Below are 18,432 nucleotides of genomic sequence, written 5' to 3' on the forward strand. Positions count from 1 at the left end.
TTTTTTTTCTTCTTTTAAATGCTGAACATTTTTTTTTCCTTAAAAATAATAACAAAAAAAAATAGAAAGTCTGAGTGGTTTATATGTTATCACCTGAGCCTTAGGTTCGTGTGTGGCTTCAGAATTCCTCTAAGTCTCTGGAGCTGAAGTGGTGAGTATGGCAGGGCTAAGGCCATGGCAAGCCATGCAGGAGCCGCATTTATTCAGATGCTGCTTTCAAAGCTGTTGTATGTCTTTCAGGAGCTGCAGTTTAATCTTTTTAACTACTGCTTAGCACTTCTGCTGACTTTTGGTAAATGGAAAGTTGACAGAAGAGGGACCGGGGAATGTGACAAAGCTTTGCACCAGGTCTGCGGAAGTCTTCTTAGCTCACTACTTTCGTTTGTTAAAATAATTTATTTGCATCAGCTGTAATCAGAACTATGAAAAGTATTTGAGTTTAATTGTTCTTGTGCATGTGAATCTCATCCTCTTCATCTGCTTTTTGTTTCTCAGGTGTAGTCTAGAAGAATTAATCTAAAATTAGTCAGTAAATGAGAGTTTTAAAGTTTACTTTCTCAGTTTCAGTTTGCACACAAAAGTTGTGATTTCCTGTACAATGCATCCATTTACATCTAAAAACCTGATTTTGTGCATTCATTAATATCCCTGCCCTGAATGTACAAAGTGACAAAATGCCAAAAAAGGAAAAATTTACTTTTATTGATATACTGAAAAATAGCATAGTACTGCCTAAGCAAATTAATTTAAATAGGACCTCTTGTGCATTAAAAATTCCAGTCATTTTTTCCCTGCTGCTGCTTCTTAGAAAACCTTGCAACCATAAAGCCCAGACAATAAAATGCCTTCCCTGACTTGCTTTTTCTTCATCTACTGAGAACAAAGGGTACAAGAAAGGAAGAAGAAAGAGCACCCAGCAGCAATTGCAATTATTCTCAGCTACAGACATTGCTGTCTGAATCATCAGATAACTTGCACCCTAGGATAATACAAAGTAATCAAAGCAATGAAATAAAGACGCAAGGAAGACTTGAAGGAGCTATACAAGAAAAGGGATGCTGGGATAAACTTCTTTCCTGGCAGTGTCCCTTTTTTTTTCCTGTTCAGATGGAGCTCATTCTACAGATTGCTGAGGGATTTTAAGATATTTTTAGATTAATTAACTCAGTTAATTTTTGTTAAAATTTTGTTAAATTTTGTTTTGAGTTTTGTTAAAAGAAATTTTAAATTGCAGCAATGCCAAAAAAAGCCCAACACAAACACCAGACTTTTTTTTGTGTTTTTTTATTTCAGTTGATCTTGTCTTCTGTTGTGGATTTTTAGGGGAAGTAGATCTCTTGTGATTTTGGATGGCAAAGTATGAAAAAATCTCTTGTGAATAAAGATCTTTGTCTGCTGGACTTTAGGAGAAATAAAAGGGTCTTTGCTCATTTGCAACAGATGTGTGTAATATGCATTGCATATAAATACTAGGTTCTGGAGCTGTAAATGAATGCATAAAATTATGCTGACCTGACTGCTTACCTATTTTTACTGACTATATCAAAAAGTAACAGAACAGTAGAAGTGAAGACAAAACAGAGTAACAGAACAGTAGAAGTGAAGACATAACAATTTCAACTAGTTATTTAACAGGTCTCTCTCTGTGTTAGATGCCATTTTGTTAGTCCCACATCAATAGAACAGTAGAGTATCCTTGCCTGGAGAAGGAAGTGTTGTAAAAAAGCTAGAATTTCTCTATGTTTTCCAATGCCTATTTTGCTACTGTAAGCACCTCTTTGACATCTCAGTGGAGGCAATATAGCTTTTACAGCTCATCCTCCCTTGAAAATAAAACAACTGCCCAACCAAAACCACATACACACATAAACCCCAAAACAGCAACAACAGAACCCCGAACAAAACCAAACAAAAAACCAAAACAAACACCCCCCCCCAAAAAAAAACAAACCAACAACCACAAGGCAAACAAACAAAGCCACAAACAAACAAAAACCCCTCACTCCAATAAAATACCCTACCCCCCACCAAACTGCTGGCTTTAGACTTACACATTTTCTGTCAGGTGGTCTGACATTCCTTCATCCTTCTCTTCCCTGGTGATCCCTGTCTTCCTTATACAACCTTCAGCCCCTTTTTGAATGGTACCTTACTCCCTGGCAAGCATCCCTGGTGTTGGGCATTGTGTGCACGCTCAGAAGCTGTCACTTTCTCTGTGTGTTTTCAATGAATCGAGATGATGAGCTGGAGTATGCTGGAGCTGCAAGTCTCTTGGACTCAGCCTTCCTGTACTGCCACAAACCTATCCCCCATCTTTCCTCCTGCCCTGGGTGACCATGTGGAGCCCTCCCTCACCTCCACAAAATTTCATCTGTTTTTCCTGGAGAAGTATGATCCAGGATGTCAGTGTTTTAAACGTTGTGAGGATTCAGAGGGGGAAAAGCATTGAATTGTTGGGCTGCCAATTGATAATGGAGACAGTTATGCTATTTTTTTTATACAAATTGAGTTATTACTGCTCAAACAATTTGCTTCTTACTTTTCTTCTGTTTCCTTCTGGTTCTGTTCACTTGTACTTAAAAATATTCCCTGAAATGGCAGTTGACCTGCTGTATCAAAATTTATTATTCAGAAGTCAATGCTCAGCTGATCTGCTTGAGAAAAGAGAGATGCCATTAAATGACCAGTATACTTTTCTGGACATATTGTCTGCAACCAAAGAAATTTTGGCATAATTCAGGATGAATCTCTAAAGTTCTTAAAAAAAAAAATCTCCAAAAGTAAATGTTTTGGTTTAAAACGTGTCTTCAACTTCTAAATGTTTTAATGAATTGCCTTTGGTGTTTATGTCTGTGTTAGATCCCCTACAGAGATCTGAGTGTGTTGAATTTTGTTTGAAGAGTGGGGACGCAGAAGAATGTTTTGCTAGCTTCCAGCTGGCTTTAAGAGACTTGAGGTTACACACTGGTGAAGTCCACTCCTTATGTAGCTGGGCCTGTCGCTTTCTCTTTGTAGTGGTGGGCTGTAAAATGTATTCTTCTTGTTCAGGTGAGATGGGCAGAATGATCCTTTGCCTGTTTCCACTATTCTGGCTTGTCATCTTCTTCCTTGAGAGGAAAAAACCCAACTCAACAGTGGTGGATTTCCTTTTCCAGTAGTCCAGCCACTGAATAAACTCAGCTCTGAAGTTATTTTTTGGTGCTGCTTTGGGGCCACTGATAAGCAGTGCAGACACCCTGGAGCTGGCCATCAGTCAGGGTCATGAGAGCAACACCAGTAGGAATGTGTTCTGTTCTGCCGTTGGGGCCAGGTTTGAAGCAGTTTGGCAGCGTTTTGTGGGGTGCAGAGCAGAAGCTGTGTCTTGTAACCACTGTCTTACGCCTGGAGTTGCTGGGAAGCAGTGTGCAGGGATGCTTTAAAATCACCTCTGTGCTCAGAAGCCAGCTTTGGGCCTGCAGAGCTCATTCAGTGAGGCTTAGCTTCAGCCATTCTAGGTCCAGGCTGGCTTCTTCAGAAGGTATGGGTTTGCAGCCCCATGATACTGCTAGCTGCGGCTGCAATCACAGGGCTCTTCCTATCTTCTGATGAGTAGAGGACTGGCTCTTACTGTTGGACTAAACAGTAATGCCATGCATTTTACAACTATTGCTACAGTATGGCATTGTTCACCCATATGAAATGACATCCATCTTGCTACATCCTCAGCTGGCTTTGCACCCAGTCAGTGTTTTGAGTACCTATTGCAGAGAGTGAGGGTTGAGAGGAAAAGAGCTGATGCTGCTAGAGCTCCCCAGAAGGAAGATTAGTAAGACTTGGAGAGCTGCTGCCAATTACATGAATTGGCACAGAGGAGCACTCAGCTTCTTGCCCTTCTCAGTAAAGGTTTTTCTGGTAGAAAAAGATGTTTCATTGATACCTTTAAGATATTTAGAAGCTTGCGGTGATAGGGCTCAAGGTGATACCGTAGTGCCTAAGTTTCATTGGCTTAATTTTTGTTATATATGTGTATGCATATAAAAAAAGCATCTGAGGACCTTTAAGCAGTGTATTTCTCCCAGGTGCCTTGGGCTTTTACTGCAGTAGTAATTTTAATTTGTGCATGCTCAACAACGCTGCTCAGACTTTCCTTATGGATGCAGCTCTGAGGCTAACCTTTGGAAGGGTAAGAAGGTGCTGTTTGCTGCAATATTTCTTGGCAAGAGTTGACTGGGGCAGAGATGAGGTGGTTGGAAAGACTTATCAGACGCTGTCATTCACTCACACTTTGTAGTTCTGTGTTGTCCTGTTCTTTTCTTACTTTCCAGCAGCTCCCAAGAAATGCTACCTAGATATATTGTATTCCTCCTGCTACAGCAACCAGGCAGTTTCCTGCTTTGAATTGAGAAATGTTTCCATAAAAACTGTGGGGTTTCATAATAATAAACTTGATTTTTTTTCCTGACTGATAATAAATTATGATGTCTCTATTGTTTTAGAATACATCAGAATTATGTAGATACCTTAATATATTAGAAGTATGGTGTTGTAGAACTACATTTTAAAAGTGGGGACCATTTGACTGTACTACCACACGTTGTGCAGAGCAGATGGATAACTCATTAGACCACAGTCCATCCGTCCCTTTGCAACCTCATCCTTGCTAGGATGCTTGTTGACATCATACAGTAAAGATGAAGCTGGTTCTGGCTATATAACATGCAGATTGCTTCTGGGGAAGTTTTAACAGCATCATAGTGGGTCTGTAGATGGAATGAACAAGTGCTGGGCTTGTTTTTCGCCACTGTGGTTGTTGGGACTTGTGGAGGACAAGGTATACTGGAGAAAGTATACCCTGGGATTTCTGTCTACTCTGTTGCAGAGTATTGACTTGTGTTGAAATTAGCTAAAAATGTGCTGTAACTGATGGGAATTTTGTCGTTGGCAAAGGAAAAACGATGATGTTTGTATTTCACATGATTTTTCACTCTTTTGCATATAAATGAGTAGTCTTTGGCATTAAAGCCACAGCTAGGCAAGCTCTTTTGATGTTGGCTTCCACACAAGCTATTTATTTCACTACCTCAGCATCCCTCAGGTGTGCTCATACTGGTGCTTATGTGAATGTTAAATTGGTGAGACTGGGAATCTGCTCCATGATGGCATAATTTTCATTCCCTGGGACTTTAAATTGTGTTTCGTCTGTAGTTCACTTTGCAGCTCCATAGAGCAGTGTATCAGCATGACTGAGGGGATATGTGTAAGGAAGGGAGGTTATCCAAGCCAGCATTGCCTCTAAAATGGGATAATTCTCTAATTGTGCTTTTATTGGCATAAGTATTCCAGCATGTGCTGTTGTCTGGAAAACTTCTGAAAAGGTCAGGCTTATGGCATCCAGAGGAATGTATGAGAAGATTTGGAAACTGAATGTGTTTAGAATACAAAGTCAGAGCCTGTAACATATCTTCCTTCCCTGCAATATGTAGCATCATACCCGCTAAATATTAATTGTGGCTTCTTTTCCCTTTTTTGTCAGCTTCTCGGCAAAGATGCCTCCAAAGGGGAATGCCTTACATTTTCACCCATCAGTTCTGCATTTTGGAATGCAGTAAGTATTCTATGTGGTTTTATTTTGACTAATAGCAAAGCAGGCAGGCACAGCTATACTGGGTTATATTTGGGTAAAGAGCATTAGCTGAGATGACGCCGTCCTCTGAAAAAAGAGAAACAGTAGATAATGGGTGCAGGGTTAGAACTGTACTTTCAAAATAAAAATGAATGTAGTTCTAGGAAGGCTGAAAAGGGAATAGAGAACCATAATGCATTCTGGGTATGTTTCAGATGATTTTGCATGGGTATCAAATCAGCTTTTCATGCTGATCATTCCTTTCTTGAAAAATGACCTTCTTAGTGGAGTGGAAGCCTGTTGCTTCCTTTGACTTAAATTAAAATCCAGAAAATCCCAGGCAAAACGTACTGGTAGAATACTTTTTTTTTTAAATAGAAGTTTCTCTCTTAGAAAACTTCAAAAAAATATTCCTAAATGATAACCAGAAAGAAACATGATTCCTCTGTTAGTTAAAGGGATGTTTCAGAGGATGCACAGGATGACCACATAAGATCATGGGTTGTAGGATGTGTTGGCTAAAGCAAAAGCTTTTAACTGAATCATTGCTTTGGCTGATAAAACAATATTTTAATTACTTAATTTTTTTTGATCAAGACTCTGTGTCTCATAAGGGTTGTGATGTTTTGTTTTTTTTTCATTGAACTCCTGCTGACTTAAGTGAGTTTTGGCTAAGTGCACCTCTCACATCCTGATGTTGCTTATTTGTCTGTGTATACAAAAGGGCAAAATTTGCTTGGCACATTTCCAAAGAAGAGTTACAACTAGGAAGCTGTTGCATATCAGCATGTTCTAGTGATTCGTGTGTGTTGCTTTTTGTGCATTGCCTGTACCCACAAAGTGAATAATTTCTTTCTCTCTTCCCTCCGTTTAGGTTACTGGGGCTACCCAGAGCTAAAATGCTGCATGCCTACAACCCTAGTAGAGATAGAGAAGTTGTAGTGAATTCTGTGTTTACAGCTACTAGACAGTTTCATGTGTCTCCTACTCATAGTCGGGTGAGTGTTGATGTACTTTTGGAAACTATGTAATGGCCAAGTGCCAGGCCTTCATGCTGCATTTGGCCTAAGCTTTTCATTCTATGTTTTTTCTTAGTGGGTTTTTTCCCTAGGACCTGCAACTTTTTTTCTGTCTTGCTTGCATTTTATTTTTGTTTGTTTCTATTTAGACTGGTAAGGGAGAAGACATCCAAGACGTACAGTAGGAAATGTGGTTTACAGTAGCAGAGAAGGAGTTTTTCTCTGTTCAAGAGGCTGTTAAAACTTACTCTGCTCTGTACAGAGTTGCAGGCATGTGGGTGTTTTTACAGCCTTGACTTTTCAGTCTTTTGAATGATCATTCATAGTCCTCAAAAAAAAGCCTGCATTTCTGCATTTTGTGTTGCAGTTATGAGCATGTTTACCATATAATCTAAGAACATTATTTTAACTCTGATTTTTTGCATGGTCTATAACATGTAACACATACTAAGACTGAATCACTGTGATCTCAGTTTGTTGAAGCCCAGATTTTATCCTCTGCTGATGTGCAAATGGTTTTTGTTATGTTTTCATCTGATTTTGTTTTTACTATGTCTATGAATGGGCATGCAGACATAAATGCCAACATTCTCTCAGTTAGACATATTGGGTTACTAAAGTTCAGCTTTGACTCACTTGACTCTGTATCTCAGTGGGGATTGATTCACCTTGTGATAGCTGTCTATCTGTGGGAAAGCATTTTTGTGGATATAGAAGCTTTTGGTGCTACACAGTTAACTTCTCATACAAAAAGGAGTGTTGACTGATGAGACCTGAACTAGATGAGGAACTCCAGCCATAATATGGTAAGTTGTTGCGTGGTCTCAGTTGTTCTCCATAGTAAGAGTGAAGAACTGTGGACAGATGAAGCTTCACAGAGTTGAGGTTCTGCTTAGTGGGATGTACAGATAGGAATGTATGCATGGAAGTTATCTCTTGGGCCGTGAGGCTTGAATGGTAGATGTGGTCAGTGGAATTGAACAGGCAAGCTTCTTTGTGGTCTCTTGCAGGTGATTCCAGCAATGGGAAAAATTTCTTTCAGAGTCCTCTTCCTGCCAACAGAAGAAGGCAGTATTGAAAGCTCATTATTTATAAATACCTCATCTCATGGATTACTTTCATATCAGGTAACTACTCTTATTTTTAACTAAGTTTTGTATTTTCATGCATTTTGATCATAGAGACTTTGTTTCTTGAGTTCTTGATACAAATCCTGTAGATTAATGTTTACAATTCATCTGTTTTTGCCTGATCTTGCTAGTCTCTTGATCTCCCATATATGTATACGATAAAAATTACTATTGATAGTGGGGCTGGTTGTGGTAGTAAAACTAAGTGTATTCATACATGTATTCTTAAAAGATCATGGTCCTGTCGCTACTAGTTGGTTTCATTTAGTACTGTAGTCTAGACTGCACTGTGCTGGAATGCATTTGTCATGAAAAACCTTTTTAGGAAATATTTTAGGTAGTTTTCGGCTGCTTTGCAGGATTTTATGTAAATGTATTTGAGACTTTAACCAGAGTAAGAGATTTAGACCCTTATAACATGTAAGTCAAATTAATGGTTGTGCATTAAAGCTGTCTATTGTCTCATTAATCGGTGAATTCAAGCAAACATTGAGTTTTTTTTATTGTTACAAGAGGTGTTACATACTCCAAATTCCTTGCTTTTCTTCATTTGTTAAAGAAAAATCTGGCTCTGAAGTCAGTGGTTTAAAACAAAGCCAGCTTTAATCAACCATCCAGCTATTCCATTCTCATGCTTTGATACTGTGCTGGAAAAGAAAGCTCCTTAAAGTGGAGTGTAAGTAAGTTTAGTTTAGATACATGGGTTTTAATTCAAAAGTTACATTTGTCTTCCATTTATTAGAGGTAATGCCGCATTTGGCAGGAACAATTTCATCAAGGATGAGAGAAGAGTGCATTATGGACTGACCTTTTGTTTTTGACATCTTTCCTTTCCTTGCGTGCACTCTTGACCCTTTGATTTATTGCCCAGTCAGCTCAACTAGAGCCTTTTATCAGCAAGTTGCAGAGAAGCAGTTGTAAGTGTCACTGAAAAATCAGTTTGTCTCCTGTTTGGCTGCAGCTAAGATCGGTAATGGACTCGCTTTCATGGACAGTTTCACCAAGCACCTCAAACAGAGGGAGTAGCTGCCCATGATTGCAGCTCCGGTTAAGTTTAAGAGTTTCAAAAATAGGCATAACTTCAGTGGTTGATGCACAGTTAGAGTTCTTCTGAGTGCACAAGAGCCTTGAAATATGTTTGGTGTTTCTAATACATTTATGAAAGAGCACGTACAGAAGATTCACCCAATTGGAGAATGTGGTACCACCACAGTCAAATGTACTTTGTGAATACCTCTGTAAAAAAAAGCATATTCCCTTTGATCTGATATTTTCTATCAGTAGTCAGAGATCTTCAGTGAACGCAGAACATGTTATATTATTCCCTTCATGAAAAAAGAATCTTGGTGAAAAACCTCAAGGCATTTTTCTTAACCTCTAATGATTTTAGTGGTTGGTTCTTTTTTTTTTTTTCCACCCCATTATCTTGCATCTCACTGTCATAAACTGATCTTGGTGAGGTGGAGTATGAATGTGCTAGAAATCTTCAGTGTGCAAATCTTGCAGTGTTCTGGAGGCTTTTGAAAATTACCACAAATTGTTTTACTTAATTTTAGAGGAAAAGCTTTTGAATTCAATAGGCAATTGCACTAGTAACAAAGTTTTTCCAGAAGTTACTCCATTGCCAAATATGTGTATCATGTATTGTAATTGTCTGAAGAATAAAAAGAGAGTTTTTGATATAACCTGATTCTGATGAAAATTGTTTTGGTTTTGTAGCAGTGCCTGAGTAAGTGAAGATACCTGAGTACCATTTATGTGTATAGATGCTTTCTACATTGGAACTTTGTAGAGGTTGTCTTTTAGGAAAGAACCTAATGTGATCATCCAGTCTGTTTCTTGGAAAGATTATTAACAGAACAGTTTTGTGTGTTACTGTGGTCACTGAAATACTAGATGTTGATTTCATGATTACTTCTTTATTTGACACCAGGTTTTTGGAATGGGAACTGTAACATCTCCTCCAGAGGAACCTAGAGTGCAGCTAGCAAATGCCTACTTACTGCTTCCACACATTCAAAACATCCAGGCGTCACATACACTGGTACAGTATACATTTCAAATGGAGATGAAATGTAAATCTTCTAAGACATAAAATGTTTTTCTCCTCAGGCTGCTGAGATACATGAAACATTAATGGAAAGTCCAACTACTGGTAACTTTAGGAGAGAGGTTGCATGATACAGAGCCAGTGTGATTGCAGCAGAATGAATTTAAAGGGCATAACTATTTCAATTTAGAGAAGTTTTATTTATGTCATTTGGTTACAACTGCAGGTACTTTTATAGTCTTCCAGGCCATACAGAGCCTTTTGAAGTGAATAACTAGCTGGAAAAGTGGATCTTTTCAAGTTTGCCTTTTTTTATTGTATAGAAATTCATTTTTGTTGGAAACATATTTAGAAAATCTTAGCACATAACACTTCAATCTTTATCTAAGTGTACACTGCGTTTTTTGCCTTCATGATGTTTTCTGTCTGAGAAAATTTGTAGCTCAGATTTGGTCTGCTACGTGTGTTTTAGGGCAATCTTGCCTTTACCTGAGGACAATGCACAATTTCCTTTTCTTCTTTTCCCATGTACCAGTCCCCTTTCTGTAATCATACAGGTGTACACAGACTCTTGTGAAGGAACCAAAAACTTCCTGGCTTTGTAATTTAAGGTGCTAGGGTAGAACTAAGAAAAGCTTTTTCAGTGCTGTTTGTGACATGTCTCTCTGCATCTTCACATGTAACTTGGTGCACTGTTGTCAGATATGGTCTGAAGTTTGGATGTGAACTGCTAGTTCGCAGTTCTCTGAATTCTTAAGTAGAGCAGTTTTGGGAAGCATTTGACATTTTCCTTAACAGTGTACTGAGGAACATTTTCCTGTGCTTTCTTTCTCTAGAGTGCAAGCATGAGGTCACGTTTGGCAGTGCAGCATGGTACCACCTGGCACTAGTTTTACTGCAGGACATGAGTTGTGAGAGAGTGTTGACTCAGTTCTCCTAGTTGTGGGTGTAATTTTCCTGTGCTGGGCTATAACTGGGGACTTAGTCTTTTGTTGACTGAACGTTATCAGTTCCGACAGAAATGCTGCAGCAGTGAGCCAGGCTCCTCATCTGTGAAGGTGGTAGACAAGATCTCAGTGCTGCAGAGGAGCTTATGGCTCAAGTTGGGGTTTCTTTTGGAAAAAATACTGCTCTGCAGTCATCTGTTCTCTCCAGAAGTACCTCCCTCAATTCAACCTACTGATATACTGGTCCAGATCCTGTAAGAATTGGCATGAGTCTGTCTTGTGCAGTTCATATTTTAGGCTCAGTAGCTATGGAAGGAAAAGAAGACTGAGGTCTAAGAGTGACTGACTACATGTGCAAGCTCAAGGATGTGCAACTCTTAAACATACAATGGAAGTCTGTAATGTAAAAGCACTGAAAACAAAGCAGTCATACACTTAACAGTGCACATTTGCCTTCCCCTGTTTATTTTTAACTGAAATTGAAATATCAGTGTAAGTTCAGAGTAGCATAAGCTGCATCATGGGATGGGTGAGCTGTAATCTTGGATATCTAGTTCAATATGCTAATGGTATCCTTACCTCTGAAGTCTACTGATACTGCTTGGAAACCTGTAAGAAAGCTTCTATTGTTCCTGTTTTAAAGGTGTTTGTGTTTAAGCTCTTTGGCAATACTGACACCCTAGGTTGGTAAGGCCAGAAAGGTAGCATTGTTTAGTCTTACCAGGTGCTTAGTAAAATGGCTTCTCATAAGTTCTGATATTATTACCATAGCTCCAGATACCTGTTCTTATTCCTTTGATTGTGGGAAACCTGTGCCTGGCTTGCAATCTGAATTGCTTTGTGGGTGGTTTGGTTTGTTAACATACGCATTTAGTTTCTGTTAACTTCTCTTGCTTCTGACACACCTAGGAGCACGTAGAAGTAGGTGACATTGCATGTTTCAGCCTTTGCTTTGCAAAGGTGAGTGGTCCATGCTCTGTAGTACCTTCTTCATTGGTGAGGTGTCTGTTTCTTAACCAAATGGAAAACACTTTTCTGCAACTTCTCCAATTTGTAAAAATGTCTTTTGAGTGTGAATGGCCAGAATTACATACGTAGGCATATGGATGAAATTTTGCCTCTACAGAGTATTTGTGTGGAAAAGACTATATGTCTCCCGGGTTTAGAGGTGAAAGTTTTGCCTCTTCAGTAATATTTCCACTGGAAATATACAACATGCAGCAGATTTGTGTGTTGTTTTTTTTTTCTTGTGGCAGAGGAACTTCATTGTCAAGTTCATCGACTTTGTGAATTGTTTTTGACCTTTAACAGGGAAAGGTATGGAGATCTCTTGTTTTTCATAGTCAACCAGGTTGGAAGAGACCTCCAAGATCATCCAGTCCAACCCGTAAAAAAAGACATCATTCTTCTAGGTCTCTTTTTTCAGCAAAAATCATTGTGATTAATAAGAAAAAGAAGGACCAAGTTGCCTTCTCTGCTGTTGCATTTCACCCTCTTTCTTTTACTCTTTAACAATTTCCACTTTTTCATAGGTTCAGGAGTGCCATACTCTGGCTGTAGTCCTGGATCCCAGGATTTCCAGGCTCCTGGCTTGCTTGTCAGGAGGAGAGAAGAACTGTGTCCAACGCTACAAAATCATAGTATGTCCACGTGGCCATCCAGCCGTGGCTAGTTACCACTAAGCTGTAACAGATGGTGGAGCCCATATAGGTCATTTTTGTTTATCCAGCTTTTAGATGTAGTCTTTACTCCAATTGCCTCTTTGGGGCATTTTTTAGTATTTATATAGCACTAACTGAGCAGGTACATCCCTGCCTTATTGTGTTCAAAATGCTGTACAAACACATCGGAAACGTTAGTAGAGGGGTGATCTGCAGGGCAGAAGGTCTTATCTTAGGAGACACAGGCAATGCTTTGATGATTTCCCAGAGAACCAATGACATGGGAAATACTGCATATGTTGGCAGCAGCCCAAGACTCCTAAAGCTGTGTTTTGTGCCAGTGGACAGAGGATCAGAGAGGCAAATGTGTGTCAGTGTGGTGCTTGGGTGTATGGAAGGAAGGTGGTACAGCAGTTCTCTTGGTGTGTCATACTGATAACTGCCTGCAAAAGACCTGATGAAACTGCTGAATCATTATACAGAAACAGTTCATTAACACCATTCAGGGTAGAAAGAGCTCTTTAGGGCCAGGTACTGTCCAGTACAGAAAGGCTGAAGTATCAGCTTGCATTGTGAGGGGGAGGCTTGTTCAATACTTATGTGGTTTTTTGGTTGTTTCTTTAATTGCTCTGTAGACAAAGTCCAGGAAGTGATTGGAGTTCTGCAGTCTTGATAGTGGTGCAAGGATATATCTGTGAAAATCTTGCATAGAGCCATACTTAATTGACAGAGCACCTCAGGCAGAATAATTAATTCTTCCTTGAAAAGTGACTTTGGGTCCATTGTTTCTTGGTGGCTGTTGAGCTTTCCTGTTCCAGCTATCCTGTTGGTGCTTCCTTAATCTTTTGATTGATGAATTCTTCTTCCCTAAACAGCTGTCCCCAGCAAGCAGATCTTTCTGAGGACAGTGGGGGTGCTTGCAGATCAGATTGTTCAGGTTTTAGGATATTTTTTTTAATTAAAGCAGCTTCCATTTCTTTAAAATGTAAATGTAAGTACTTGCTAAAACTGGTAAGAAATTCATTTGTGTGGCTTCGATCAGACTTCTCCATTTGATTTGCGCAGGATTTGAGTGTGTATGCGTGTGTATGTGAACCTATACAGAGTAGAGGCACCAAGAGATGAACTATGGTTGTACTGCTCCACAGTGTGCTGATTTTACTCCTTGTGCTGTGCCTCTCCTTTTAGTTAACCTCTGGTGCAAACATATGCTGCATAACTCAGTCCTGTGCTCCGATTCCTAGATAGTGGTATTTGTGGTGCAAATGGAGTACTTGCATTGCTGGGAGGTGTGTATGTGGTCCTGGCTTTGTCTTGGGAGCTCTGCTTCTAGCAGTGTTTTCTTCTCAGGTGCTTTATCGTTTCTTTATGGTTACACAGCCATCCTAGCAGTGATGTAAGAGAGTAAAACATGACAGTTATGTATCTACTGTATGCTTTACAGAAATGAAGAGCCTTTTCCTGCTTTGAAGATAGCCTCACAAACAGAAATAAAAACATTCCCATAGAGATCAACATCAAATAGATCTCAGTAGCATTTCTTGCCTCTCTGTGCCTGCTCTGTGAGGTTCAGTTTCAGGGTGACAGCAGTTTCCTCTGTAGACCTTATGCCAGATGAAAAAAAGAATTTAAAAAAAAGTAGAAGTATGATTCATCTGATCATTTTTTAAATTATTGTTGGTAGGAGTGTGGGTTTTATTAAACTTCTTTGAACAGTGGCGTTGAATGAAGGCTAACAACTCCTTATTTAGGACCGTGACAGTTGGTGTGTTCTCTAGAGAACCACTGAGAAGGGAAGTCTAAGCATCAAGGTTTATCTGACCAGAAAATCAAACCCCTACGTTGTACTTTATATAATCTTACTGCCTTGTTAGAACTCTACTAGCAGTCATGGTCATGAGAAGTTAGTAAGTGGTGCATATTTTTGTAATCAAATGGGGCTTTTATTCTGCTCTCAAAATCTGGTAAGTACTAAAGCATTTAGAAAAAAGAAAAGAGGTGGTAGATATTCGCCTCCCCTTCAAGAGCTGAGCTGGGGACAGGCTTTGAGTTGCTGCTAACCACCTTTGCAGATGTTACATCGCCCTCTTGTGTGAAACTCCAGTCATTTTGATATGAAACTCTTCTGAATCGGGAATGCAGAGTGCAGGTTGCCTTCCTTTTAGCAGCGTAGGTTTAAAACTGGACTCTGTGGAAAAACGCTTGTGATCTGCTTTCTGCTTAGGTGCACCCTGCCCCCTTCTGCCTGTCTCAGGAAGATGCAAAATAGAATGTTGGACGCTTAAAAAAAAATTCTTCCCAGTTTTGCTCTTCAGCATCAAATTATTGAAATTCTTCAGAGTCAGTGGCATTGACATCTCCAGAAACTTGAACCCGCAGATACCTCACTCAGATCACTTGAACCTGTAGATACCTCGTTCAGATATATAGTTCAGTATGGCAAGAGAAACTCTTGTGTGTGTGTCCACATCAGTCTCAAAACTAGTGGGTACTTTTGCTATCATTAAGGCATTGGTAAAGTAGCAGAGCTGTTGCTCCAATTTTAGGTAATTTAGAATCAAGATACACTGTCTGAATAGTTTGTACAAGTAATTTGGCAGCTTTTATGAACTGTGCTTGGTTTTCTTGGTACTGTTGGCCTGTTAGATTTATGAGTGCATTACAGACTGGCACATTTAATGTTGTCTTTTCCCTTTCCAATCAATAAAAAGGCAAACAGGTTTTTTTGTGTCCATTTTGATATAAAACCATATCCAAGAAGCATTACGTTCTTGGCATGGCAACTGTATTCTAGTATCCAATCAGCAAATAAAATATACAGTAAGAAAGGAAACAAGCTTTTATATTGTACAGAAAAGGCTCTGTTGAATATGGTTTATTGATATGTGAAAGTTTATAAGGGTTGTTCCTGTTGATGCCTTATAAATACTTAATAATAATGTATCATAATAGTTGTTTGAGTAGCTCACGATGGAGTTTATGAAAATTTAAGATTGATTGCTGTATTTGTCTTAAAAAAATTCCATTGTGCTGCTGTCTCATGCAGTTCAAGGCAAGGTTGGATGTGGCACTTGGTGCCATGGTCTAGCCTTGGGCACTGTGGTAAAGGGTTGGACTTGATGATCTGTGAGGTCTCTTCCAACATTGGTGATACTGTGATACTGTGATATGTGTCAGCAGTCACAGAGGTGTGGTGTGTGAATCAATTTTATATCGTAACATCTTTTGAAGCAATGTGCCTGAAGTTTTCTTCACTTTCTTGCAGGCAGAAACTATGAATGCCAGTCTCTTACGTGTTCAACTTGAATGCAGTTTACCCAATGATGCCTATCACCAAGTTAAGGTATGTTTTGCCATCTGTCTCAGTATTCTTATTTTAATCCATGTTTACAGGGTTACATTCACAGAATCACATTGCAGAGCTTAGAAGTTTCAGTAATGATACCATTTCCAGTATTTCAGTTTGAAAGGGAATTTTTCTTTTATCTGTGCTTGTAAAACAGTACTCAGTGGTATAAATTAAATGTAACATATATTACATTGCAGCTTCACCTACCCCTCCAAAAAACCTCAAAACCAGCCCAACAGGCTGTGTTTTAATTTGTAGGTGTTGTGATTATTTCATGGAGTACAGAAGTGATTGGAGTCCTGTAGTTTCCTTTCTCCAGAAATGTTTCACAAGTGTCTGGTTCACACTGACAAGACATCCTTGAGCTGAGAGCCTGTTGTCTGGGCTGCCTGGGCCACATGCTCAGGAGGCTTTGAAGGTGGCCTTGGCATTGGGCAGAGCTGAGGAGAGGCAAACTTGTTAGCAGAAAAGTCTCCTTCAAGAGCTCATAGGGTTCAGGACAGTAGTTCTCCTCCTGGGCAGTGTCACCGAAATCTCCTCTCTCCTCAAAGAGCCTTAAACAGTAAATGGGTATTGGTTCATAACAACAGTAGTACTTGGTAAGGTATTTTATTGCATGAAATATACAAGCCCATGCCATGGTCTGTGGCACCTTTCTTTCATCAAGCATTATGAGGCCCAGACTAGATGGCTGTTTTTCTGTGTGTTACACGTCACAGTCATCCTGTGCTGTTTTACTCCCGTGTTTGATTCATGGATTGCATTCATGGACAAGGCTAGGCTTGAGATGCACATGAACATTTGAGATGGCACATAGTGCCGTTGCCTGCTCTTTGATGCAAGCTTCCCAAGGGCAAACCATTCCTATGCTTGAGTCTCCACAGCAGCCTCCTCTTCTGTTCCTGGCAGCCATTTCATGTGCTGAGGATTTCTTTTATGCTGTGTGAATGGTGAGCTGGCATCTTTTCTCAGAGATGCTTCCCTACTCACACTGTACCTCCTTCCAGCACTTCACACTGGCTGAAGGGGTTTTGCTGCTGCTTCAAAAGAGTTGTTTTGTGTGCCAGGAGTGGAGTTTTTCTTGTTCTCCTGAGCAAATTTAGCCCTCTTGGTAGGGCACGAGAGGCTGAGTTGAGCAATCTTCATGGTGTGACATGGGACAAGTTTGTTACTGGCCATTGATTACTGAGTTTTGTTTTGCCTGGTTGACTTCACTTTTTTGTGAGATGATGTCTGTGTCTTGGTAGCTGCTGAAACTCAGCTATCTAAAAGCAGCCACTCCTTACAGAAGGAAATAAGATCCTATTTGTATTTACCTGAATTATTCTAGCCAGGCAGCAGTGATTCCTGTTCAGAATTGTACCTGCATGGTGGGTTTTTTTAATGACTTCAGCAAAGAATGGAGTCAAAAAGCATAGGATTTGTAGAAGTGAACTATAAACAGAGCAGTGAATGTGAACTGTCTTCCTACCATTAAGACCCATGCACCAGTCTTTTATGGCATATTTTATTGAAGGCAGGATTTAACAAAACAATTGTTTTGCAGTCCCTGAGGTGAGACTGACACAGTTTATAAGTTTACATTCATTCAAAATTCACTGTCCTTTTCACCTGTTTATCTTTGGTTTTGCTGTGCTGTCTCTGCCTGCACTGTCTTCAGTTTCTGCTGAGATTTTAGCAGAGGTCTGAATTACTTTGTTTTGCTCACACTTAGGTGCTGGAAACACACATGTACAATACCTGTGATTAACTTCTCAAGGTACCTTAACTATGGTAAATCGTCTCCATTCCCTTCCCCACCATACACACACCATGTCCCTTTGTCTCTCTCCAGAGTTGCTGTTTTATGTCCGACGACCCAATGCTGCTAGAAATGACCTTAACGGTAAGAATGGAAAATGCCCAACAAGATTTTGTGGAGCACAGACAATACTTACTGGAGAATCTTTTTGTAGTTTATGTAGCAATGGAAAAAACGAAGACCTCAGGTAAGTTGTGAATATGACTGTTAATTGTAATAGAACGTGGGTTTAATGCCTAAGTTGTAATTTCATGTGCTAAATTGAGTCAAATTCAAGGACTGCTAAATTTTGCAAGTAAGGGGAAACAAATCAGTTAACAGAGCCTATCAACCACGTTGTTTAGGGCAGTGCTACTGTAAGTGCAGTCCTCTTTATAAGGGTGATGATGGTAAAGTTGTAAACTACATCTCTTTAATTCTTTAGTTCCTCTTTCTTGTGCATCTGCTTAAATAGTATGCAAATATGTCATAGCCCTTCAATTTCTATAACTTCATTAATTAATCATATTAGAATTGTGAAGGCAGAGTGGTTTGTACAGTACTGGGGATACTGGCTGTTTTGGAAAGTAGGGTAATGAGGTAATGCAGATATGAACATCATTTGATCCTTGTAAGCTAAAATTCCACAGTCCAAACAATCAACACCTTGCAGTTTCTTTATGCAACATTTATTAGGTGAACAAATCCTTTGAATCCAGGGGATTTAAAATTATTTATAGAACTTTGCAGTCTATTTGAATGGCTTTTCTTACACATTTCTGCCAGTTTGACTTTCTGATTGAAGAAGGAACTACTTAAGAATCCAGATTAAAATAATATTTTCAACAATGTTTAGAAAGAAAATTTTTTGTTTTGATTTTGAGAAATTCTTTT

General features: G+C 39.4%; 1 protein-coding gene across 3 annotated transcripts in view; it reads left to right on the top strand.

The window, feature by feature from the left end:
- TMEM131L (transmembrane 131 like) overlaps window positions 1-18,432 on the top strand; it is an 82,617-nt gene that overhangs the window by 30,325 nt on the left and 33,860 nt on the right. For all 3 annotated transcript variants that reach the window (XM_064148683.1, XM_064148685.1, XM_064148684.1), the window contains exons 4-9: window positions 5,513-5,584; window positions 6,477-6,600; window positions 7,632-7,748; window positions 9,685-9,795; window positions 15,675-15,752; window positions 17,593-17,746. In XM_064148683.1, coding sequence (XP_064004753.1) covers window positions 5,513-5,584; window positions 6,477-6,600; window positions 7,632-7,748; window positions 9,685-9,795; window positions 15,675-15,752; window positions 17,593-17,746 — 656 coding nt within the window. The remainder of the gene's footprint in view (window positions 1-5,512; window positions 5,585-6,476; window positions 6,601-7,631; window positions 7,749-9,684; window positions 9,796-15,674; window positions 15,753-17,592; window positions 17,747-18,432) is intronic.

Source organism: Pogoniulus pusillus, chromosome 9 (genome assembly GCF_015220805.1).
Source record: "Pogoniulus pusillus isolate bPogPus1 chromosome 9, bPogPus1.pri, whole genome shotgun sequence".
Classification (NCBI taxonomy): domain Eukaryota; kingdom Metazoa; phylum Chordata; class Aves; order Piciformes; family Lybiidae; genus Pogoniulus; species Pogoniulus pusillus.